We start from the raw sequence: 26,062 nt of genomic DNA, 5'->3' as shown, positions 1-26,062 counted from the left end.
TGTACTAGTCCTGCCACTTTGCTTTACCTCATTGGATCCTCAGAACAGCCCTGTGAGCTGGGTAGACAGGGGCTGTGACTGGCACAACCAACCATTTGCATCCATCCCTGAGACAAGAGTTGTTCCCTGTGGAAACAGTGCCTGTTGTGTTTAATTTTTTGAAAGGGGGCTTTCCCACCAATGAGGGTGCTTGCATCTTGGCCTGCAGGGAAGTTAATATTTGCCCAGAGGGTGGAAGGAAAACAGCCTTGGCCTGGTCAGGGCTCAGAGCCCGCCCCCTTCCTGCAGGAGACCCCTCCCAGGATGCAGCGTGGCCTTGGACCAGTCACACAGCCTCCCAGGCTGTTTCCGGTCCTGGGGACGGGCTGTGCTGGGTGCAGTGCAGGGGGACTGCGGAGGTGCTTGGGGTCTGGCGGTTGGTCCTGTACACCCATTGTGTGCCGGGTGCTGTGGGCCCTGAGGGGGCTTGGCAGTGGGTGGAGGCTAGCCCCTGTCCCACCCTGTCACAGGTTGGGGTGAAGTCTCCTGGCCTGAGTGGAGTGGGTGGGGCTTCCAAGGCTGGCATCAAATTCTGAGACCTTAGGGAGTGACCCACTGCTAGCCCAGTGGGCCTTGCCTGAGCCTCCCTCCCTGGGGGATTTTATGAGTACAGATGTCGGGGCCCCATTCTCAGACTCTATGGGGCTAGAGCCGTGGTCGGCAAACTGCGGCTCGAGAGCCACATGCGGCTCTTTGGCCCCTTGAGTGTGGCTCTTCCACAAAATACCACGTGCGGGCGCGCACATACAGTGTGATTGAAACTTCGTGGCCCATGCGCAGAAGTTGGTATTTTGTGGAAGAGTCACACTTAAGGGGCCAAAGAGCCGCATGTGGCTCACGAGCCGTGGTTTGCCAAGCCACAGTTTGCCGACCACTGGGCTAGAGTGAGGCCTGGGCACCCATCATGTTTAAACTTCCCCTGGTGATTCTAATGTGCAGCTGGAGTGGAAACCACCGCTCACAGCTGTGTCTGTGAGGGAATTCTGAGGGGACTGGCCTGGTTCCCAAGAGGACGTTCTCTCCAGTTGAGTCCTGTGCCCAGCCTTGCCGACAGCGTGGACTGTCTCTCTGGGCTGGGAATGTGGTGTACATGTTGGGAGAGGCGCACTACTGAGGGAGTGGCCCAGCAAGCGAGAGAGCATGTTGGCCAGGCAGGAGGAGGTGTGTGGGGGGTGGGGGTGGGGGTGGAGGGGAGGAGTTGGCGGGGCCCAGTCTGGGCGAGGAAGGGCTGGCGGAGATGTGTGGAGACCACCAGCCTGGGGATGTGGGAGGCTGGGCTCCTTCAGGGGAGCAGGATGTATTTCGGGGGGTCCGTGGCTCTAGAATTGTGTTTTCCTTTTGGTTATGTTTACAACATCCTTTTACCTGGTCTGAGGTTAACTTTGAAACTTGGAGAAGTCTCCATAGAAGCAGGTTGGAGTTCCTTGAGCCAGGGAGTCACACACTGGGAGGTGAGCTGGATGAGTTTCCTCCCTTTGACGGTGTCTCCAGCTGGAGGATGGCTGAGACACAGGCACCGTGTTGGGAAGCTGGGTGTGATCTGGAGGAGCGGGGCCCGCAGTTCTGGCCTCCCTGGGAGAGGATGCAGGTGGTGGGAAGCAGTGCCAGGGAGGTGGCCTGAGCTGCTTGGGGTCATGTGGTGAGCTGGTGACCATCAGTGGAAGAATGGGGGCTTCTGACTCTGACCAGTGAGCTCTGTAGTGGGTTGAGTAGCCCCCTCCACCCCCAAAAAATAACACCCACATATGTTTATGTCCCTGAATCTGAATGTGACCTTATTTGGAAAAAGGGTCTTATAATTAGGTTCAGGATCCTGAGCTGAAACCATCCTGGATGGCCTGACTGTGCCTTAAATCCAATGACAAGTGTCCTTATAAGAGAAAGGCAGGGGGAGCTTTGAGACAGGTAGGAGGCACAGACACAGGGGACGGCTATGTGAGCTGGAGGCAGGTAAAGGACCGCCTTAGAGCCTCCAGCAGCTGGGAGAGGCACGGCTCTTCCCCCAGAGCCTCCGGAGGCAGAGCGGCCCTGTGACGACACCTGGGCCTCCAGAACTGTGAGAGAATACCTCTCTGTTGTCTTAAGGCACCCAGTTTGTGGTCATTGGTTACGACAGTCCCAGGAAACGAATGCAAGCCCTTTTCGCCTCACTTGGAAGGGGCCCAATTCAGGGCCCTGCAAATCCCTTTCCCTTCTGTGGGCTGCGCTGAAGACTCAGGTGAAGACCGGCTGTGGCTGGGGGAGCGGGGAGGTTGGCAGGAAGGGGGAGACTTATAGCCCTGCCCCACCAGAGGCCCCGCCCCCTCCTAGCTCTGCAGGCCCTGGCAGGTGGTCAAAGGCTGTGTGTGCTCTGCAACCTGTTTCTTATGGGCTCCCCCTCCGAAAGGAAAGCCCGAGAGAAAGAGGCTAACACTGGGGAAGGGGATGCAAGTTAGCTCTCAGGAAGGACTTCCTGGTCTGAAAGTAGTTAAATCAAAACGGCCTGCCCAGGGGGCTGTAAAGCACCCGGGGTTCCCTTGCACCCTTTCAGAGCAGGAGTGTCACCCATCACTCGGGCAGTTAGGATGCGGCTTGGGATTCCAGTTGGGTAGAACTTCGAAGGGCCTTGGAGGCCATCTGCTGCAGCCCCTTCCTTTCCGAGGGGAGGGAGCTGAGACCAGATCATGTGCAGCAAGTGCCTGTGGCCAGTGGGACAACCTGCATCGTTCAGAGGGGACTGTGGGCCCTGTGCAGTGATTGCACTCAGGATCCTTCTCTCCAGCTGGAGGCGGGTGCCCCCATTCTAACAGGCCTGCTGCTGGGCCTGGGGACAAGGGCCCGACGTGAGGTTTATCACAGACCGGCCTTCTCTGCAGGGCCAGAAAGATCCCAGGCAGCGGGAACCCGGTTCATGCCCCTGCTTTGCTTCTGCTCAGCCTCTGATCTGGGGCATCTGTTTTCCTGGCCCCTGTGAGTCAAGGGGACGGATGAGCCAGCCCGGTCGCTGTCCTTTGAGAAGCTGGCACCCCGAGTCTTAGCAGCATGCTCAGGACAGCTGCAGACATCCTGTGACCGGGGCGGGGCCAGCCTGCAGCTCCCAGGAGGCTCTGGCGGGGACTGAGACAGCACTGGACAGTTGGGCTCTGGGCTCCCATCCCCAGGCGCGGTGCTCACGATCGGAGCAGAAATGAGATGGGACGGGGAGTTGTTCAGGAGCCCAGCCTCAGGGAGAGGTGATGGCAGCCTCATCTCCTCTGGCGTTCAGCACCAGGGCTTCCTCACGATGCTGATCTGTGGTGTTTGTCTTCTCTTGTCCTAATTGTCTTAAAGGGGAGGAGGGGATTGAAGATGACCAGCACTCTCTCTCTCTCCTTCCTCCAAGCCTCCCCACATCAGGGAGGATCGAGTCCTAACGCCGTTGGGTCCTGGGTTCTGTAGGCTCAGCTGGATGTATAACAGCTAGGATCCTGCCTCGGGCTGTATTTAGCCCCAGCTAGCAGGGAAACATCTGGTTGGGGCATTAATTTCAGGCCTGAGGAGGCTTCCTGTCCTGGGCCACTGGTGAGCCTGCCCCTGCTGTGGCCACTGAGACGTCCCTGGCCAAAGGGAGATGCTGACCTGTGAACAGACCGCCTCGTGGGAGAGGTGGAACTTGGACCTTGTTTGTTTTCACAATGTTTCTACTGTAAAAAACATTACAACAGGAAAGGTGACAGAATGACACAGCGGACACCCATATGCCCAGCAGCCTGAACCGGTAATTTTGACATCTGGCCACGTCAGAGGAAGCTGCAGAGATTGTGACAGGTCACCCAAATATCCCAGCATGCACCTCCAAAAGAAGCGCTTGGATACAATCACAGCACCATTATCACGCCTAAGAAAATACCAAGGCCACATTAAAACTCCTCCAGTTGTCCCTACGATGTTTCCCATAATGCATTGAAAAAATCAGGATCCGGGGCCACGGCTCATGTATTGCATTGGATCTCATTTTAACAAAAAACGGGAGAGGTGATTCTGGAATCCTGGGGAAGACGGTGTGTTACTTGTCTGCATTTGCCTGACCCACCAAGACCTACTGGGGTCTTGCTCTCTCCTGACTTAGGGAAATTCAGAAAGTGAGCAGGGAAAGGCTTGCTGGGCCGGGAGGGCAGTGTGGAGTGGTGGGACCCCCCTGCCAGAGCCCTCCTCCTGTTGGAAGGAGAGCTGCTTGGTGGCTGGATGCCAGACCGGGGACTCCCTGAGTGCCCACCCTTAACCATCAGCTGCACACGGGGCCCTGTGCGGTGCTGGGAGTGAGGCTCTAAAGAGCTGGGAGACCCAGGGCCGGTACCCACCGCCTGCTTGGGAGACCACCAGGCCCTGGTGGAACCTCTTGGTCCCTTGGTTCCCATGCTTGGGATATAGTTGGGATGGGGCCTGGAGAGGCCTCTTCTCTTTTGCAAGATGGAGAGTACGAAGTCAGTGGTTCCTCTTCAAGCTGGGATAGTGGAAATGAAACTTCTTTTTAAAAAAGTTTTAAACCCACAGAGAAGTCGAAAGAAGAGTTCAGAGAACACCTGTGTGCCCTTGAGTTACCAACTGTTAACATCTTGTCTTAATCTTTCAATACATATCCTTCTTTTTTGCCAACCAGCTGAAAGGAAGCTGCAGCCACTGCGATCTCACCCTCAGATACCTCAGCATTCAGCTTTGCAGAAAGGGCTTTCTCCCACACGCCACCTTGCCCTGAAAAATAACCACCGCGAAATAAAGCATCATCTATGCCAGCGCTTCTCAACCTGGGGGTCGCGACCCCTTTGGGGGTCAAACGACCCTTTCACAGGGGTCGCCTAAGACCATCGGAAAACACATATATAATTGCATATTGTTTTTGTGATTAATCACTATGCTTTAATTATGTTCAATTTGTAACCGTAAAATTGGGGGTCACCACAACATGAGGAACTGTATTAAAGGGTCACGGCATCAGGAAGGTTGAGAACCACTGATCTATGCAGCTCATATCCGAAGTTCCTCAGTTGTTTTCCAAATGTCCTTTGTGGGCTATGTTACCCAATCCGGGGTGCACTCAAGGCTCGCACGTTGCCGTGGTTCTGCCGAGTCTCCTTAACCTCCCCCGTGTGGACGATCTTTGCTGTTTGGTTCCCTTGCAGCCTCCGGGGCTGTTGGTCTGCAGAACATTAGCATTGTGGGTTTGCTTCCCAGTTTCCTTTGATTGGGCTCAGGCCACCCATTTCCTGCAGGAGCACTAAACATGGGACGCGGCGGGAGGTGCAGAATGCCACCTTAGGAGACACGTGATGTCTGGCCACCCCCCTGCTGGCCATGCCAAGCTGGACTGCCAGCCCTCTGCATTGTAAATGTGCGTTTCCCCACGATAACAAACGAGTAAGCCGTGGGGTGACGTTGGGGCTGTGTGAATACTCAGTTGGGTGAAAGAACGTTTGAAAGCCAATCTGAGCATGTGACTCCCCTGCTTACATTATTTCAGTGATTTCCCTGTTTCAAGTTCAACATATATTGAGTTTGCCCGATTCTCACCACCTCCATGCACCTGCCCTCGTCCAGGCTCGCGTCACCTGGAATCTGGTTACTGCAGTAGATTCCTGATTGCTCTCCCTCTGGCCTTCATGGCCGCCCCGCCCCCCTCCCCCCCCCCCGGCCGCGCCCCCTCTGTTGGCAGCATAGCAGCCAGAGTAACTCATGTAAAAGTCAAAGTCAGACCAGATCAATGCTCCGCAAACTTGTAGTGCCTCCCACCCACTCAGAGCAAAAGTCAGAGTCCTCACAGTGGCTTCAAGGGCGCCACCTGACCTGGCGTGCCCCGCCCCCGCCCTCTCACCGTATCTGCACTCACCCCTTGTCATGCTGCAGCAGCTACTCCTTGAACTCACGGGCATGTTCCAAAGTCTTGGTAGTTGCTTGGACGTTCGTCCACATGTCCATGTAGATGACAGAGACCCCTCCCCTACTTCAGGTCTTTGCGATTTAAAATGGCAGCCCCCTCCCCCAGCCTCCCTGGCTTCCTTTCCTGTTCTGCTGTTTTGTTTTTCTTTAGAGCGCGTGTAACCAGGACATACTACGTCTTTTTCTTGTTTGTCTCTCCCCAACTAGAATGTGAGTTCCGCCAGAGCCGGGGCTCTGTGTTTGCTGCTCTATCGGTGCTCCGCCCCCCCTTCCTAAAGCAGCTCCTCTCAGAGTGTGCGCGGGTGGGTGGGTGATCCGGGAAGGCCAAACCATTTTCTTTCTTAATCATTTTCAATTACAGTCGACATACATCGCTATATTAGTTTCAGGTGCACACCCCAGTGGCCAGACATTACATAAATTAATACGTGATCACGCCAATAAATAAAACCATATTCGTAATAATAACATGTTTTCCCCCTCTCACTTGCTGTATAAACGGCTTGTTTTAGCCCGAGAGACCAGGCCTTGGGGGTCTGCCTTCTGTGAGCTTCCCCGGCCTCCGCCTACCTACCTGCCCTTGGCGCCAGCGATGCTGAGCTGCTGCCTCTGAAGCACCTCTTGGGCACCTGAAACTCTTGTCCACTTCAGAAATTCTTGCCTGTCAAATGCATGCATTACATGGGCTCAGTTCAAACACTGCCTCCTCCAGGAAGCCTCCGTGATCTCACTGGGTTGCCCAGGATTTAGCATTTCCTCTTCTCTGCACGTTCAGTCCCCTCTACCCCCGTGTTTCCCTATTTCTGCTGCATTTGTTGGCGAGTAGGTATTCTTAGTAGAATGAGCTCCTTGAGGGCAGGAACTTGGTATCTTTTTACTCCAAGTGACTGGGATTTAATAGATGTATGTTGGATCAGTGAGTGCTGCCTTGGAATTCAGAATAGGGACTCCCCCTCCCCTGAATTATCCTTGGACCAAAGTGCCTCTAAAGGGGAAATGGCTTGTGGTGTCTGATTTGAGTCTTGAAATGTTAGTGTTACATCCGTCCTACCTCTTTCCTGGGGAAGGGGAAGTCACGTTTACTGAGCAACTGCTTGGTGCCAGGAACTTCCGTGTGGCATCTTGCTTCAGGGCCATTGTGGTTCATTAGGCCACTGTGAACTGGCATAGGCCCTAACCACTTCCCATATGGCTTTGTCAGGAGAGTGTGGTCTGGGAGCAGAGCCATCAAAATTCCTATGAACTTCTGGGACTAGTGTATTTACACAATGTGAAGTCCTGTAGGCCAAAGATGGTATGTGTGTTGCTGGGTTCTGCCACCATGCCCTGCATGCAGGAGGTAATACACACCTGGAATTACCTGTCAGTAGGCACAGTTAATACTATAAATATCAGTACCAGTGAGGGCTTCCCATTGTTGATTTCATAGGCGATCAGGAGTGAAGAGAGATCCCTGTAGCTGGGGTGACCCAGGAAGGCTGCCAGGGGGAGGAGGGCTTAGAGCTGAGCTTTGGAGGATGGTCATTAGTCCCTTTGGGCTTTATTCCCAAAAAACCGTTGTTCTCCTTTCCACGGCTGCTGTGGCCGGCAGTGTTGAAGGCGTGTACCTCCTCTGAGGTTGGGCTGGGAAGGGCATCTCTGTCCCCTGTAGGGCCTTTCTCATGCAGAAGCGTGACCTTCCTGGACTTGGAGGGAAAGCTTGGAGAACTCAGGAGAGGAGAAGACACCAGGCCCAAGTCGAATGGGAGCTAGTGACGGAGCTGGGATTACAGTCCCAGGCTCCCATGCCCCAGGTCAGTGCTCCTTCCAATGTATGATGCTGCCGCCTTTCTTGTTTGCCCTTTGACCTCTGTGGAGTCATGAGCGTTTGTAGTGGGTCAGCTTACATTCTTTAAGGCTCTGCAATGCCAGGCACTGACATGTGTGATCTGATCACCTCCTCTGCCTTCCAATCCTAGTTTAGGGGCAGAGGAAGGGTTTAGTTCAGATGTGGGATTTTGGGCAAAGGGGAAAAAATGAATCAAGAGAATTTGATTCATTTTCCTTAGATATAAAAGTAGACCTAACGTTAAAAAGAAGCAGCATGAGACAGTAAGCTCTGTTATTGCCAACATTATATAGTTGCCGGCCTTAATTCATATGCGCCCAACTCAGGCAGGTGTGCCCTGACTGTGAGGCCTCACTGCCTTCTGCACTCATGGCCGGAATTTCCCTTATCTCTTCCTCCCCTTCCCCCATGCCTGGTCCTCCTCCGCCTGCTCCCTTCTGGTGGCTCCCTCCTTTGTTGTGGCTTCTCCTCTCAGCAGCCCAGATGGTGAGGGAGAAGTAAGATCATGGGGGATCCCCCCTTCATCCCCCTTCCCTGAAGTTGCTCTTGTCCTCACTTGGGGTCTCATTGGGCAACTCCTATGCTATCTCTGGGAAAGAGCCCAGGCCAGGGGAAGACTGGGGGGTGTGCCTGGCTCACTTCCTGGTGGACGGGTATGGGTACTAGCAGGCTGCTGGGACCTGAACCGAAAGCCGTTGTCTAGGACAAAGCTCCTTGTCACCTCTGTGAGCCTGTGTCTCTTTAAAGGGTCTGAAAAAGGGGTCATTTTACCCACTCTGGCCAATGGCTTGCAGCCCTGAGCAGTGGAGCCTCAGCCAACTGGGCCAGGAAGACAAAGAGGGGTGACCAGCAGTGGTTCGGCACAGGATGTACCCCTGAGTGAACCCCAGCAGGAAGCAGCTCCACCCCAACCCCGCATAGCTCTTCATCTCTAGTCTCCTGCCCATATCCCAGAACCCCAGTCTGCATTCATCATTCCTAGCCTCTCCGCTCCAACCCTAGGCCTCGGGTGCTGCTCTCAGTGGCCTGAGCAGGAAGTCCCCACTCCCAGAGCCTGGGTCCTGGCTGCATTCCGGGGAGCACTGGCTTCGGTTCTGATTGGCCTCTGGCTAATGAGTCAGCCTGGCCTGGGGCTGAGATCTGGGAAGATAATCACCGTGGTGCCAGGAGAGCACAGCCCTGGGAGGCAGGTCTGACTCAGCTCAGACACATGGAAGGTGGGGAGAGAGAAGGGTCCAGAGAGGGAGAGGAAAGGAAACCAGAGAGGAGTGTTGGGTCGAGGTGATTTGCTCTTGACTCCCCTTTTCCCATGGCTGCTTCCAGGGTTTCTAGATGGACCACGAGTCACTCTTATCCTTAAACCTTGGACGGCTCCACTGTGGAATGGGGTCACCAGAGTTTCTTCTTCAGGCTCATAGGCGTGCGGAGCAAATACTTGCTCAGATTCATTTCTCCAACAGATACCAGACCGGTCCCCACGCTGACGGCGGGTCCAGTGTAGAAAGTCTGACTCCGGGCACCCTTCAAGGCCCAGCTCCAATGGGCCTTCCCTGATTTCCCAGGAGAAAGGGACTGCTCTGTTTCAGAGAGTCCTTATGAGGCATTTGTTACACTACCTCCCATCTGCCTGCCCCAAACTCCCCAAGGCGTGTCTGGGGCTGGGCAGCTCTTGCCCTCCGCTTCTGTGTGTGTGGTGGTTCTCAGTCAGAGCCCACTTGGCCCTGGCCCTGGCCCGGGAGATTAGCTGGGCTCGCAAAGCTCCGGTTTACGGCTTACGGCTTACGGCAGGCCTTTCTCAGCCTGGAATGTGCTGTGTGTGGGGGGAGTCTTTTTTGTTTTTATTTTGCCAGAGGAATGTGAAACATCATAGGGTGAGAACTTGACAAGAGAGGCCTCTAAGAAACTTCACCATATAGAGAACAGACAACACGTGGGAGTCTTTTAAATCAAGTCGCTGTCACCGTTGGTGACAGGAAGGTAGCCACCAGACTGGTGTGCCCGCTCTGCTTCTGAGAGAGATTTGTTTTCAGAGGCTTGTTTTCCACGCTGGGCCTCTCTGGAGGGCCTGGCCTGGGAAATACTTCCCAAAGTCTCTCCCCAGCGCTGCCTGTCAGCCATGCAGAAGCCTGGGGGAAGGGGAGGGAGCACTTTCATTAGAGAAAGCATGACAGAGAAGACATAAGTGAAGAAGGAATACACTAGGCTCATGGGTAGGAAGCCCTGCCTCAGTTCTACCCAAAGGGATCTGTGGATTCGGGCGGCTCTACTCACACCTCAGCAGGTTTTGTTTTTTTTGTGTGTGTGTGTGTGTTTTTCATGGAACTTGATAAATTGATTCTAAAATGTATAAGAAAGAGTCAAGGTCCACGAATATCCGGTCACTTCTGAAGAAGACAGGAAGGAGGGACTTGACCTACTAGGTGCTAAGATGTGTTCTAAAGCTATAGTCACTACAATGGGGAGGTTTGTTGAGGGGTAGATTGACTGATGGAAGAGGCAGGGAGCTAGAAGCTGACCTAGGCATATGTGGAACCCTAGTGTATGACAGTGGGTCATGGCAGGTCTGTGGGGCTGGAGGACTGGTTAATAAGTGTACTCGTTACATAACAAACCAGAGCAGGCTGTGCGGGAGAACGCCGTGGATCAAGGATGGCAATGAACTGAGTCCTCTGCACTTGATCTCCAGTTTTTAAAAAGAGGTCCAGGGTCAAGGCAGAGCTGACAGCAAAGCCCAGTGACGAAGACCAGGGGCCGGCTTCTTTGTTGGCAGGAGGAGGCAGCTTCTGTTGCTTTCTCAAGGCCTGGCTTTATTTGGGGCTGAAAGAAGCCCTGTTCCTCAAGCACAGGCTGCCTGGAGGTAGGACGGGGCCCGGTCAGTGGCACCCGGGCTCAGGGGCCCCAAAGCTTAGAATACTGCCCTGCAGTCCTGGAGGTGGGTCTGGCCCTGTATCAGTTTGGGTTGGGGGCCCTGCCAGGGCCTCTGGATCTAGTCTGTCCTGCTTTCCTTAGGGGAAGGAGAGGTGGGCATCAGGAACTGCACCTTCTTGGGGAAAGTGGGAGGAGAGATGGTTTTCTCCTGAATGAAGCCAGTGAATACTATGGAACCTCCTCTAGCTAGTGGCAAGGTGATTAGGACACATGATTTTTTACTAAGAGTGGTCTCTCTCTACTTTCAGAAAGCAACAGTGTAAGAGTGGTAAGAGACAGCATCAATGAGAAACACTTTAGATCTGTGCTGTCCAGTACGCCAATACGATGGCATGTGGTCAAATTAAAATAAAATAGAATTAAAAATTTAGTTCCTTAGACACACAAGCCACATTTCAAGAGCTTGTTAGTCGTCACCTGTGGCTAGTGGCTACCGCATTGAATGTTACCAACATCATAGAATATTCCGTTGGCACCTTTGCAAAGACATTTCAGATCATTTCTCTCCCACATCTTTGCAAAAGGCTGATCTGGAAGTCCTAGTGGCAGGACAGACAGATAGGTTTTTGTCATGAATCCTGATGACTTGACTCCTCCTATGATCCACAGAGCCTGGTCTATAAAATGAGACTCATCGTTTCTAGGATGTGCAGGAGTGTGAAGGTTAAGGGAGATGATGCAGGTCTAGCAGTCTGGGGGATGCTGTACAGCACTTCATAAATGGCAGCAGGTCTTACTGTCCCTCAGGTGAAAAATGAGGTTCAAAGAGGGGGGGTGACATGGCCCAGGACACTGCACTAATAAACAGAGGCCCGGATTGCCAGCTCCCATCTTTGATCTCTTCCAGCCCTGATCTGGATGGAGGAGAAGCTGGTACAGAGTGTGCTGAGTAGGAGGTGGGCTTGGGACAGAAGGGCTGAAGGATGCAAAGTCTAGGGTTTGTCGGTTGGGTGCAGGGACCCTGCTAGCCCCACCTCATATAAAACCTCTCTCAGGCCTTGGAGTTTAGCTTTCCCCCACATCTTCAAGCTAGAAACTCAGAAAAGTACTTGGTTTGGGCCCAACACAGAACCCTGGAGGCTCGAGTGCCCCCTGAGATAGTTTTAGAATGAACCCGTGCTTGGGGCCTTCCAGGAAGCACTGGCTCCTCCAGGAAGCCCACCCTGATTTTCTGACAATTCCTTTCTTCCTCTCACTTTTGTTCAAATTCCCAGAGTCTTCTGTATCTCTCTATAGCAGGAACTGCAGCTTGCTTCCCACAGACCAAGAGGCCTTCACCTTCTTTGTGCCAGGAACAGTTCCCTTAGAGGTTAACAGAAGTAAAGGTGTGACCTTTTCTCCAACCCCAATCGAAAGACCTCCTGGGTCCCATCCACAGGACCATCGAGGTCATTTCTAGCATCTCCCAGTCTCCCCTCCTCCAGTCTTACCCCATGTCTAGTCTTGTGGCCCCTGGTGACCTCAGGGCCTGGAGCACAGTAGGTGCCTGGTTTGTGCCTTTTGGAGTGAAACTGGGCCTTTCACGTCCCCTCCAAGTGCAGACTTGCCCCAGCTGGAGGCAGGGGGGCGGGGGTGAGGGGGGCAGTCTGTGCAGGGGACAGTGACCAGATGCTTCCTGGAGGAGGAAACACAGGTGCTGGAGTGCCTCACGGGGGTTCCTGCTTCCCACAGCTGCATGGAGCTGGGCCTCTCCCTGCAGAGAGGAAGGTGGGTCCCAGGCTGTGGGGCTCAAGGGGGGCTTTCAGCCCCTTTCACGCTGGGCACCCCGGTTCCTGAGCAGCCTGTTGAAGGCACCATGTGGCTGTGGGCCTGGCCTGTAGGCTGCTGGCAGCACGTGCTTTCCTTCTTTGGCCCCACCTGGGCGTGGCTGGGTGCCCCCTGCCCCAGCCTGTTTAGCCGAAGCTGTCCTGCTTGACAAATAGGCCATTTGCTTCCTGCGCTGGAGCTGGAGTGGCCGGCCGCCTGGGGAAGGGCTATAATTAGCAGAGAAGAGTGGATGTGATCGCACACTGGCATTGACAGTTAATTTTATAGTCGAATGGAAACATAAACTGATGTCATCGGAGATGTAAATATCATTTGGAAATCTTGAAGTTTCTGGGAACCGAGGAGCCCGGATCAGCCTGTGCTGTGTGGGGAGCCGCCTTGGGGTTGCCTGCCAGGCCTCTGGGAGAGCTGGGGTGGCAGCACCTCGGGGTGGCCCAGGAGGAACGGGCCGTGGGTACCCAGCGGTGGGGGAGTCGGGAGGCTTGGGCTGGCATTTGCCATGATAGCCTTCCCCATGGCTTCAGTGGCCTGGAAATGTTGTGGTGCTTTGCAACAGGAGGGCGATGGGAGGAAGTTTTGTTTCCTGCCAACATGCTGTTCTGGAGTGGGCCCTGGGGCTCGGGGGAGCTTGTCAAAACAGAAGCTGAGTTCTGCCTCTATGGAGAGGGCTGGGGTCCGTTCTGCTCAGAACTGGGCAGCGACAGCGCTGGTGTTTTGGAGATGGTTTCCAAAGCAGGACACCTTACCTCGGAAGCACAGCCTCAGGGGGGAGTGAGGGAGGGGGGTCGCCATCCTGCCCGAGAAGAACTGTTTTCTTTGTTACAAAAGGAAACGTCGTAGGACTCTCAAAAGTATATGGGTTAGTTGTGAAAATATTAAGATGTTCTCCTGTTGGTTCAGTGACAGCATGAGGATTACACTTTCCATCAAGATGGAAAATGAGCCCCAGCTGGTTTGGCTCAGCGGATAGAGCGTCGGCCTGCGGACTGAGGGTCCCGGGTTTGATTCCGGTCAAGGGCACATGCCCGGGGTTGTGGGCTCCATCCCCAGTAAGGGGCGTGCAGGAGGCAGCCAATCAATGATCCTCTCTCATCGTTGATGTTTCTCTCTCTCTCTCCCTGTCCCTCCCTCTCTGAAATCAATTATATAAAAGATGGAACATGAGCCCTGACTCTGTAGCCCTCAAGTTCACCTCGTCCTCACAGTCACTCTCTGCCTGGGCTCTGAGGGCTGTGCTTCCCTGTGGGGTTCTTCCTTAACCATAATCCTCAGCCTTGGGGTGGAGGGGTGGCCGCCTCTGAGTCTGGCTCAGGGTCAGGGCTGAGTGAGTGATTCTTTGCAGGTGCAGTGATCGGAAGCGGGGACCTGGCTTTCTAAAGCTGCCCGCCCTTGTTCTCAAAGGCCCCACGGGGCTTAGGCTGATCTTGAACAATGATTTCACCGTGTTCTGGGTTTTGGAGCATGAAGTGACCAGAAAGTCTTTGTTTAACCTTTCTCTTACAAAGGTAGGGCTCATTTCCTGGGATCTCCATTTTCCTGGGTAGGGCCGCGTGTGCGTTTGTGCCCTGCCTTATAAATCTTAACGTTTACCCAAGTGGGTGAATTTGATGACATCATTTTACAGTTTTCCTGCTATGGCCATGTGAGTTTGTCGATGTCTTCCGCACCTCCTGGCCCGTGTGTATTGGAAAGACATTCCTGCTAGACTTGGGGAGAGTGGATCTCTGTAACCCAATTACCTTTTCAAACCAAAGAGTGGCACTTAGCTGTGAAATACAGCAGACTGCGGACCCGAGGGTGAGGATCCTGGCGCCCTGGTCATCCTGTTACCTGGTGTTTCTAAGTAAAGTTGGTCTGTGTGACATTTGGCATCCTTGCCCTTAGCCAGGACAGTCTTTAGAAAGAAGTCAAAGGGATCTATTCGGAGGGCACGCTTAGCCGATTGAAGGCTGGGTAGGCCAGTAGCTGCAGGGACAGCCTCCTCAGCGTTCCGGATGTTGGCTTATCTGTGCTCATGGCACATCTTGTCAACATGTGAATTATCCCTCACTTCCTTTCCTCGGGCCTTAGCCGGCAGCACCATGTCTTCTGGTTATGCTCCCACATTGCCTTCTGCTCAGTGGAGGAGTCCAGGGTCTCCAATGATCTGCCCCTGCCCTCGGGAGTGTGTGGCCTGGAAAGTCAGAGTCCTTGGACAGGCAAGAGATGTGGTAGGAAGCATTGACCTCACACCCATGGGGATCTGTTGGGAAGCCCAGCTGGCATCCATTCAGCAGCAGACACTGGTTGTAAACGCTGATGGTACTTCCTAAATGTCAGGGCAGTACTGGCTGTTGGGGATGCCCAAAATAGTCGAATAAACCCCTCCTGGCACGGAGCTTATATTCTTGTGGGGAAGACAAACGATTACAAAATCAAAGGGAAAAAGTCATATGCTGGCAAGTGCAAAGGAGAAAAGTCAAACAGGGAAATGGGATCAGGGTGTCAGGAGGCAGGATTCTTTCTTAAATAAGATGGCCCCCCGAAAGGCCTCACCATGCACAGGTGACAACTGAGCAAGGGCAGGAAGGAGGTGAGGGAGTGAGCCATGTGGATTTCAGGAGGAAGCGCGTTCCAGGCAATGGAACAGACTGTGCAAGGCCCAGGTTCTCTGACTCTCCACCGGGCATTCCCCCTGACTCACCAAGACTTTTCCTGAGATTTCCAAATAGGGTCTATATTAGTTTGCTAGGGCTGCTATAACAAAGTACCCCAGACTAGGGGGCTTACACAACAGAAAACTTTTATTTATTTTTAAAATTTTATTTATTTTTTAATTGATTAAGTTATTACATATGTGTCCTTATCCCCACGTTACTCCCCATTCGCCCTCTCATGCCCTCACCCCCTGTTGTCTGTGTCCATTGGTTAGGCCTATATGCTTGCATATAAGTCCTTTGGTTGATCTCTCCCCTTACCCCCACCCTCCCCTACCTTCCCTCTGAGGTCTGATGGTCTGATGGATGCTTCTCTGTCTCTGGATCTGTTTTTGTTCATCAGTTTATGTTGTTCATTATATTCCATAAATGAGTGAGATCATGTGATATTTACCTTTCTCTGACTGGCTTGTTTCACTTAGCATAATGCTCTCCAGTTCCATCCATGCTGTTTCAAATGGTAAGAACTCCTTCTTTTTTACCGCAGCATAGTATTCCATTGTGTAGATGCACCACTGTTTTTTAATCCAATCATCTGCTGATGGGCACTGAGGCTGTTTCCAAATCTTAGCTATGGTGAATTGTGCTGCTACGAACATAGGGGTGCATATATCCTTTAACAACAGAAATTTACTGTCACAGTTCTGGAGGCTGGAAGTCTAAGACTAAGGTGTTGGCAGAGTCAGTTTTTCTGAGGCCTCTGTCTTGGGTTTGTAGGTGGTTGTCCTCTCCCTGTGTCTCCCATTGGTCTTCCCTTTGTGTATGTCTGTGCCCTAATGCCCTCTTCTTATAAGGACAACAGTCATATTGGATTAAGGCCCACTGACCTGACCTTATTTTAATCTAATTACCTCTTTACAGGCTCTGTCTCCTAATACAGTCACACTGAGGTCCTGGGGGTTAGGACCTCAGCACAGGAATTTTGGGGGGAATACAATTCAGCCTCTAACAGGTTCCCTCCCTGGGCAGTCATTGGGTGAGCCCCCCTCAGTGGCCGGTACCACAGCCCTCACTAAGCTCTTCGGAGGAAAATCTAGTGCCTTCCAGTCCTTCTCACCTCTCCCTCCCGGCTTTCTCGCTGCAGCTGATCGGGACCCTGGTTCTGTCAGTGGGGATCTATGCAGAGGTCGAGCGGCAGAAATACAAAACCCTCGAAAGTGCCTTTCTGGCCCCGGCCATTATCCTCATCCTCCTGGGAGTCATCATGTTCATCGTCTCCTTCGTCGGCGTGCTGGCCTCCCTTCGAGACAACCTGTGCCTTCTTCAAGCTGTGAGTTGGCTCCGCGCACCCCTCAGCTGGTGGGTGGCAGGTCCTTGGAGTCCCCGGGAGAGGGAGGGGGACTGGCCCAGGCCTTCAGGCAGCTCTCCTGGAGCGTTTCCCGGACCAGCCTCTCTGCCCACAGTGGCCACCTCCACTTCTGCATATGAAGGCTGATTTGAATACTAGCCTTCTCACTCACTTACACCCTCTGTGGGTCCAGACTCCAGTTGGAAGGGATTGAAACCACACTCAAATGAGACCAAGTGAAACAACAACCAGTTGGTAGTGAGTTCTTAGCGCACATAACCAGCAAACCCGCCCTGGGTCCAGGGGTGCAGGCTGCGCCCAGGGTTCTCTCCCCGCACCTCCTAGCTGGACACCTGGCATTGCCCTTCTTTTCCCTGGGCGGTGGTCGCCAGCAGTCCAGGCCAACAAAGTCCTTGTGGCTCTTGACCCCAGGGAATCTTTCTTGGTAACTCTGGCCCCAATCCCAGGACTCAGAAGGCCTGCCCTGGGACCAGGGGGTGGGGCCCGCCCTCCTGCCCCCCTTACTATGGGGTGAAGGATGGGTTTTCAAAGCTGGGGGTACCAGATGGGCAGATGCATTTGCTCTGCACCCACATTGTCTTCCTCACATGGGAGGCCCCTGAAAGCCCTATAATCAGGGCCTCGGTGCTGCCTGGGGCTGGGATTTGCTGGCCTCAGTTTGGACAATGCTGGTACAGAGATGAAGCGCAGGGGTGGGGTGCATGTTCTCTGTCTCACTCTCCTCACCACCCTGGGAGTCTGGGAAGCCACTTGCGAGGGGCTCTGCCCGCACAGCTGGAAATGCTGCCCTGCCCGTTAAGCCAGGCCTGTCCCCTCTGGAGCAGCCTGAGCGAGGACCAGCTCTCCTGTGGGGTTGAGGGAGGCGGGGGGGGGGGGGGGGGGGGGCGGGGTGCTTTTCCATCTCGGTCCCTGGGACAAACCTCGGTAACAGTCGGGCTGACAGCTGAGTCACTTTTCCTGACCACGGGATCCAAAGACGGGCTTTCCCTCCGAACATCCACATCCTGTGTCCTCACAGGAGGAAGGGCGAGCGGCCCGGGAGGCGCTGTCATCCGACAGCGATGACTCCTGATGAGCCCCTCTAGGCGAATCTCTGAATTTTGTTTTTCAGTTTATGTACATCCTTGGGATCTGCCTCATAATCGAGCTCGTTGGTGGCGTGGTGGCCTTGCTCTTCCGGAACCAGGTGGGCCTGGGGCACCGTTATCAGCCACATGCATGCCGGGCCCTGCTGTGTGTGTGCCCTGGGCTGTAAAACTGGGCGTGCGCAGAGAAGAGAGCAGGGCATACAATGCCTCGTTTATTTTGCTGGGGAGACGGGCACTGAAAGGGGAAACCAGAGAGCAAGAAATCAACACAGGGTGATGCGAGAGTGCGTGGGGTGCAGAATGGGAGGACAGTGACGAAATAATGAGAGGGAGCCTCCCAGGTGAGGCTCAGGGGAGCAGATACCCAGGCAGAGGGAGCCACTGAGGCAGAAAGGAGCTTGTCCAGTGTGTGGACCAGTGTGGATGCACTTGGCTGAAGGGCATGAGAGATGGGGAGGGATGGAAGGCGGAGCTGCAGTGCCGGCCAGTGCAGGTCACGGGGGCTCCCAGGGGCCAAGGTGTAGGAGGTGGGAATTTTCTCCAAAGGCAGTAGGAAGCCTCTGCAGAGTTGTGTGGGGGAAGTGATGTGATCTGGCTTACATTTCCCTCACTGCGGGGAGACGGGTTTGGCGTACATTTTGGAGGCACTGTCTATAGGACTTCACTGTGCGGGGATATCAGAGTGGGGATGAGAAAGGCTGAGAAGACCATGTGGCAGCAAACCTGCTGGAAGGGTTTGCAGAATCAGGAGCCCTTTGAGTGGGTTCTCAGGACTCCTGGTCTCCCCTTCTTTCCATCACAGATGCCATGTAGCCTCATACGAGCTGTGTGACCTTGGGCAAGTGCTTCACCTCTTGGGAGCCCCCGGGCTCCTTAGGGGGTCATGGTTCCCAGCTCATGGAGTTCGGGCTGAGGATTTGATGAGAGAATGCGTGTGAAGAACTTGGCCCTTAGTGCACCCTCATTACATATGAGCTCCTTTGCCCTGAAGCCTGAAGAAGAGAAGGGACTTGCCCAAGGTCCCACAGGAAGCCAGTGGCTGCGCGGGGCTGAGGGCCAGCTCGGAGATCCGGAGATCCGTCATTTCTCCCATAATCTGGTTCCTTGGTCTTCCTCCGGGCTTGGCGTTGGAGGCAGGGCTTGAGGAGTAGGGCCTGTTCTCGGAAACTCAGTTTTCTCTGTCCGCTCCCCTGCCCCCACCCTCACCACCCAGACTGTTTTGTTCCTGGCACTCCTGGGCATCACTGTTGGACGGTGCACCAAGGATGCAGCCAAATTGTCCATCTTGTCAGAAGTGGAGCCCAAGGCAGCAGTCACTGTCCCAGACACAAAGTTCCCAGACACCAGGTTGCGCGGATCCCTCAAATGACCCAGAGTCTGACTCCTGCCAAAGTCTTCACTGGCTCAGGTGGGAGCAGGAAACAACTGTTCTGCCTGGGTCTCCTTTGGATGGACCCTAACCGCAGGCCTGTCTACACCCCTGGAACCCAGGGGTCTTCGTGTTTTATGAGCCCCGGGAGAGGGGAGGGGAGATTCCCATCATACTGATGAAGTCAGTGAGGCACAGAGAGGTTAGGAAGCCCTCCCAAGAGCACACAGCAGCTCAGTCCTTTTTTCAATTCTATTTTTTTCTATCCCCCTACCCCCCAGGTTTATTGAGATATAATTGACAAATAAAACTGTAATATATTTAAAATCTACAATGTGATGATTTGCTATACATAAACATTGTGAAATGATCACCACAATCAAGTTAAATAACACCTCCATCACCTCACACGGTTAACTTTTCTGAGTGTGAGAATGTTTCAGATCTATCCTCTTAGCAAACTTTAGGTATATAATACAATATTGTTAGCTCTAGTGACCATGATGTAAATTAGATCCTCAGAACTTATTCATCTTAACATGGCAAGTTTATACCCTCTGACCAACACCTCCCCATTTACACCCACCCCCAGTCCCTGGCAACAGCTTTTCTACTCTCTGGTTCTATGGATTCAACTTTCTTCTTCTTTTTAGATTCCACATATAACTGATGCCAAAGAGTCCATACAGTATTTGTCTTTCTCTGTCTGGCTTATTTCACTTAGCATAATGTCCTCCAGGTTCATCCATGTTGAAACATATGGCAGGATTGCCTTCCTTTTCATGGCTGAATAATATTCCATTGTATATGTGTGTGTGCTGTATATGCACAATACAATATACATTCTGTGTTTTTCTTTACCACATTCATCTGTTGACAGACATGTAGGTTTTTTCCATATATTGGCTGCAGTGAACGTGGGAGATCTCTTCATGGCAGGTAGCTCTTTTAGATAGTGATTTTATTTCCTTCAGATGTCCATCCAGAAGTGGAATTGCGGGATCATATGGTAGTTCTAGTTTTAATTTTGTGAGGAAACTTCATACTGCTTTCCATAATGCTTGCCCCAGTTGACATTCCCACTAACAGTGTACAAAGGTTCCCTTTTCTCCTCAGCAACATTTGTCATTTCTTGTCTTTTTCTTAATGGACATTCATGTGAGATGATAGCTCATTGTAGTTTTGCTTTGCGTTTCCCTGATGATCAGTGATGCTGAGCATCTTTTCGTTTACCTGTTGGCCATTTGTCTTTTTTGGAAAAATATCTGTTCAAATCTTCTGCCCTTTGTTTAATTAGATGATGATGATTATTATTGCTATGGGGTTGCAAGGGCTCCTTATATATTTTAGATATTAACCCCCTTATCAGATATATTATTTGCAAATATTTTCTCCCATTCTGTAGGTTGTTTTTTTCATTTTTCTAGTCATTTCCTTTGCTGTGCTTAAACCTTTTAGTTTGATGTAGTCCCACTTGTTTATTTTTGCTTTGGTTGCCTATGCTTTTGGTGTCAGATAAAAAAAATTATTACCAAGACCAATGTCAAGAAACTTACTCCCTATGTTTTCTTGTACAAATTTTATGATTTTAGGTCTTACTTTTAAGTCTTTTATCTATTTTGAGTTGATTTTTGTGTATGGTGTAAGATAAGCGTCCAGTTTCTTTCTTTCCTTTTTTTTTTTTTTTTTTTTTTTGCATGTGGATACACAGTTTTCTCAATTCCATTTACTGAAGAGACTGTCTTTTCCCCATTGTGTATTCTTGGCACCCATGTTGAAAATTAGTTGACTATATATGCGTGGATTTATTTCTAGGCTCTCCATTCTGTTCCATTGATCTATGTGTCTGTTTGTATGACAATACCATGCTGTTTTGATAACTATAGCTTTGTAATATAGTTTGAAATCAGGAAGTGTGATGCCTTTAGCTTCACTTTTCTTGCTCAACATTACTGTAGCTATTTGGGGTCTATTGTGGTTCTATACAAATTTTAGGATTTTTTTTCTATTTCTGTGGAAAATGCCATTAAATTTTATAGGTATTGCACTGAACCTGTAGATCGCTCTGGGTAGTATGGACATTTTAACAATGTTATTTCTTTCAATCCATGAACAAGGGATATCTTTCCAATTATTTGTGCTGTCTTCAATGTCTTCCAATGTTTTATAGTTTTCAGCGTACAAGTCTTACACATCCTTGTTTAAATTTATCCCTAAGTATTTTATTGTTTTTTTTATGCTATTGTTAAATGTTATTGTTTCTTTAATTTCTGTTTTTTGGATAGCACATAGTTAGTGCGTAGAAATGCAACTGATTTTTGTATGTTGTTTTTTGTATCCTGCAACTTTACTGAATTTATCAGTTCTCAGTTTTTTGCTAGAGTCTTGAGGATTTTCTATATATAACCTCATGTCACCTGCAAACAGACAATTTACTTCTTTTTCTCTAATTTGGATGGTTTTTATTTCTCTTTCTTGCCTAATTTTCTTGTTTTGGCTAGGACTTCCAGTACTATGTTAAACAGAAGGGGTGAGAGTGGGCATGGTGTCTCTTCCTGATCTTAGAGGAAACGTTTTTAGCTTTTCACTTTTGAGTATGATGTTAGCTGTGGACTTGTCATGTATGGCCTTTATTAGGTTAAGATACATTCTTACTATACCTAATTTGTTGAGAGTTTTATTCAGCAAGGATATTGAATTTAGTCAAATGCTTTTCTGCATCTATTGAGATGATCATATGATTTTTATCTTTCATTCTGTTAATGTGGTATATCACATGGATTGGTTGGCAGATGTTGAATCATCATTGCGTCTCAGGAATAAATCCCACTTGATCATGATTTTGTAATTCTATTGATCTTGGTTTGCTAATATTTTGTTGATGATTTTTGCAACTATGTTCATCAGGGATGTTAGCTGGTATTTTTTTTTGTGTGGTTTCCTTGTTGGCTTTGGTGTCAGTGCAATGCTGGCCTCGTAAATGAGTTTGGAAGTGTTCCCTTGTTTTCAATGCTTGGGAATAATTTGAGAAGGGTCGGTATTAATTCTTCTTTAAACACTTGGTAGAATTTACCAGTAAAGCCATCTTGTCCTGGACTTTTCTTTACTGGGAGACTTCTCATCACTGATTCAAGTTCTTTACTCATTATTGGTCTGTTCGGATTTCCTATTTCTTCAGGATTCAGTCTTGGTTGGTTGTATGTTTCTAGGAATTTATCTGTTTCTTCTAAGTTATCTAGTTTGTTGGTGTATAAGTGTTTATAACAGTCCCTTATGATCTTTTGTATTTCTGTGACATCAGTTGTAACGTCTCCTCTTTATTTTTGTAGCATCTCTTTCATTTCAGATTTTATTTATTTAAATATTATGGTTTTTCATAATCTAGCTTTGTCAATTTTGTTTATATTTTTCAAAAACCCAACTCTTAGCTTTATTGATCTCTCTAAATTGTCTTTTTTAGTCTCTATTTCATTTGTTTTCACTCTGATCTTTGCTATTTTCTTCATTCTAACTTCAAGCTTAGTTTGTTTTTCTAGTCCTTTGAGGTATAAAGTTAGATTGTTTATTTGAGATCTTTTCCCCCCTTAATGTAGAAAGAATCACTATAAACATTATCGCTATAAACTTCCCTCTTAGAACTACTTAAATGTTGGTATGTTGTGTTTAGATTTTAATTTGTGTTGTGATTTTTTAAAATTTCCCTTTTGATTTCGTATTTGCCTCCTTGGTTGGTTTCCCAACCTAGTCTTGCTACCTGCTCCTCCTTTCCCTCTTTTCTACTTTTCAGACGGTCTGTTCTGCGCCGGCAGAGCCAGGACATGGGCTATTTTGTCAGCAGTGCTGAGGGGAGAGTTGTTTATTCCATTTGCCCACACGGATGCTTTTCTGTGCAGCCAGCAGGGCTGCCGGCCGGCCTGCGGCTTTCCAGAGAGGATGGGTTAGTGCTTTGCTGGCCACGGCCCAGGTCCAGGTCATGGTCAGCAGCAGCAGTGGTTTTAATAAACAATCCCCTTTGTGAGCAGCAGTCTGGTTTCCAGCGTGCTTTCCCAAAGGCAGTCCAATTTGTCATCTTCCAGCGCCTCGCAGTCACAGGGCTCCGACACCACTCCTCTTTAGTGCGGGAGCCGAGCCCAGATGAAACCTCCAGGGGCCATTTAGCCCTCACAGGTTGGGATGCTGTGGGCCTGAGGTCGGGGTGGGCATTATCAGTATCCCCAGACCCTGAGGGAACCGTGGGGTGAGGTGTGTGCCTTCCCCTGGGATGGGGTGTCCCCTCACTGAGCCCTGCCAGAGGATGTCTCGGTATGTAGCCCAGGATGGACCCTCACCATCGGGGACGCAGTTGTTTGGGGTTCATGGTGGGCTGTGCTGTCCTATGCCTATAATACATATTTCAAAATAATTCAAAAATGAGATGCAAAACTATAAGCGCAGTAAGATTTCCACATGAAAAAAAAAAGGCCTGGAAACCTCTGGAAGGAAATAGAAATCTGAACACACAAACTCACATTTCCTCCAAGGGGTAGGGACAGGGGCGATTTTTATTTTCTTGTTTATATTTTTTCCCTAGCTTTCAAAGTTCCTTTTCCCTTTGTCATAATCCAGCGGAAAATACCATATAAAGAAAAATAATGTCCCTCCCAACTCCAGTGCAGTGTGACTTCGTCAAACAAGAGATGAGCCAATGGTGAGGCTAGGGAAGGAGCAGCCTGGCTTGCTGATGGTGCGGGGAGGGGCAGTGTACGGTGGAGAAAAAGGCGGGGAGCAATCACGGTCAGCTGCTGGGAGGAGGTGAGCTCCCAATTCCATGTTCTCCTCCCCAAGAGGAGAAGATAGCTTTCTCTGAGCCACACTGTCACAGGTCCAGCCCCCACAGGTCGCCTGCTCACTCTAAGAATCCACTTGTGGTGACAAATGGGAACAAATCATCCAGCAAATAACTTCACACTAAGTTCTCAGGAAGATGCATGGACCGTGGCCACAGCCAGGCTGCAGAGATACAGACTCCCTGGAGTGAGGCAGAGACTCTCTACCAGCGCCTGGCCCTGGACCGGGGTTCTGCTCTCAGGCCCCTCCTGACAGTCAGACGGAAGAGACCTCTCTGCCTGTAAAGCCCGGTGGCCATGCACTGGGAGCCGGGCACAGGGCAGGTGGCCCTGAGGCCTGGGCAGAAGGAGCAGGGGTGCAGCATCTTGACCCCCGCCAGTGGGAGGAAACCTGAATGACCTCCATGACTTGTCTGTCTCACCCCTCTTGACCTACCATCACCCCAGCCTGTTCCTGGGACTCTCTTGAGGGGGTCAGGAATGTTGGAGGTGGGCAACCCCTACCTGTGTGTTCCCAGGCAGGCAGAGCTGAGCAGGGTCACCCAGAGGGTGCCGGGCTCTACCTGCTGTATCTGTGTCCCCATCCCAGGCCTTCCCTCTGCCACCCGGGCCTTGACACCCAACTCCAGGCCTGGGGATGGTGGGCAGCACGCAGCCTGTTTATTTTATCGTGACACTGGCATTAGCTAGCTCTGGGCCTGACCTTGGGGTCAGGGAGAAAGGAGATGGCACCACGCGCGCGCGCGCGCGCGCGCACACACACACACACACACACACACACGCATAAACATGCATGCACGCATCATGGCCTGCTTGGCTGAGCACCTGAACATGTATATCCTTCTACCCAGAGCAAAGGAGAGAAAGTTCTGCACTGATCTGGCCAGACTCCACTGCTGGTGCACCCCACCGTGGATAGCCATCGGGGAGTGGGAGCTGGAGCCCCAAATACCTGGGAAATGGAAGCAGAGCCTCTCCCGCCACAGGGATTAAACCTGTGGCCTCGGCCAGGCCTGCGGGTGGGAATGGCAGGCATTCCCACAGCCTGGCAGCTCTCCTCTCCTTTTGTTCTTGCTTCTTGGGTTCTCCTTGGCCCTCAGTTGTCAGCTTGGGCCAGTCCAGGGCTGGAGCAGAGCCTGGGGCCTGGGGGCCAGAGGACGAGTCCCCACCTTTGGGACTGAGGGAAGCCCAGAGAGGCTGGCTCAGGGCTATGAGGTGCTGGTTTCATGTTCTGAGAACCAGGTGGCATTGGTTCCCCCGGGGCTGCCAGCAGCCGGCCTCCCCGGCCTTGAGTTTGAGAAGCTGATATGGAGCCCGGCAGCCTGCAGGAAGCCAGGAGACCAGGACAGCGCCTTCCTGCTGGGCAGCTCCAGCCCCTTCCCTCCCTCCCTCCTCTCCCTGCTCCTCCAGCCTCCCAGCCTGGGGGAGCTGCTGCCACTGCCCCCCACCCCTTCCAGTTCCTCATTGATTTACAAACACCCTAAGCACCTCTGCTGAGAGGGGCGATGTGGAGGCTTCGGATGCCTTTAAAACTAGATTTGAAAGAAAGAACTAGATAGCTTGAACCTGGTAGCGTACACAACGGCCCTTTGATGTTTGCTTACTGTTTGCTTAATTTAGCCTGGGCCACACGGCCTTGAGGCCATGCCAGCGGTTTGTGAAAGGTGGTTTTCTAGTCCTTGTTGGAACTGCCCTGCTGGTGTGTGTGTGTGTGTGTGTGTGTGTGTGTGTGTGTGTGTGTGACATGCGTGTGTTTGCCTCTGGGAGCAGCACAGGAAGCCAGAATTGTCTCTTCCCTGCCATGCTCCACAAGGCGTATCCTCTGGGTGGCACCCCCAATCTCTCCGAACACAGCAGAGCTCCCTACAGTCATAATGAACAGGGCAACTCACCTGCCTCACTGGAACTCCGCCCCCCCCCAAACCCATCACAGCATAGGGACCACCTGACTGTCCTACACATCTCCTTGTACACACACACACACACACACACACAGACATATACACAGACACAGACACACAAGTGCACATACACACACACAGACACACACACACAGAGACCACACAGATACAGACACAGACATACACACATGCACACACAGGCACACACAGTGCCAAAGGCAGTGCACACACATGCAGAGAGGTCCCTGCTGGGAACTGGGGCAGCTGCTGTCCACGGAGCCAGGGACCATCTGTTTCCCCTGCCCGTGTCTGGAGGCCTCCAGGGGGGCCTGTCTTCCCCACCGGGCCCCGCTCGGTTCCCCAGACGGAAAGCCTGGTTCCCACACAGGCCTCTTTTGGAGTCGGCAGCTTTGGAAGGT

The 26,062-nt window shown here is 51.6% G+C and overlaps 1 protein-coding gene across 2 annotated transcripts in view; it reads left to right on the top strand.

Moving 5' to 3' along the window:
- Nucleotides 1–26,062, top strand: part of TSPAN15 (tetraspanin 15) — a 48,095-nt gene that overhangs the window by 8,128 nt on the left and 13,905 nt on the right. Inside the window, exons 2-3 of one of the 2 annotated variants that reach the window (XM_081104400.1) lie at nucleotides 16,235–16,420; nucleotides 17,571–17,645. In XM_081104400.1, the coding sequence (XP_080960526.1) occupies nucleotides 16,235–16,420; nucleotides 17,571–17,645 (261 nt within the window). The remainder of the gene's footprint in view (nucleotides 1–16,234; nucleotides 16,421–17,570; nucleotides 17,646–26,062) is intronic. The other variant, XM_081104401.1, reaches the window with a different exon arrangement.

Source organism: Myotis nattereri (assembly GCF_964212035.1).
Source record: "Myotis nattereri genome assembly, chromosome: 13".
NCBI lineage: Eukaryota > Metazoa > Chordata > Mammalia > Chiroptera > Vespertilionidae > Myotis > Myotis nattereri.
Note: the sequence above shows the minus strand (reverse complement) of the source record. Positions and strands in the feature narration are given on the sequence as shown.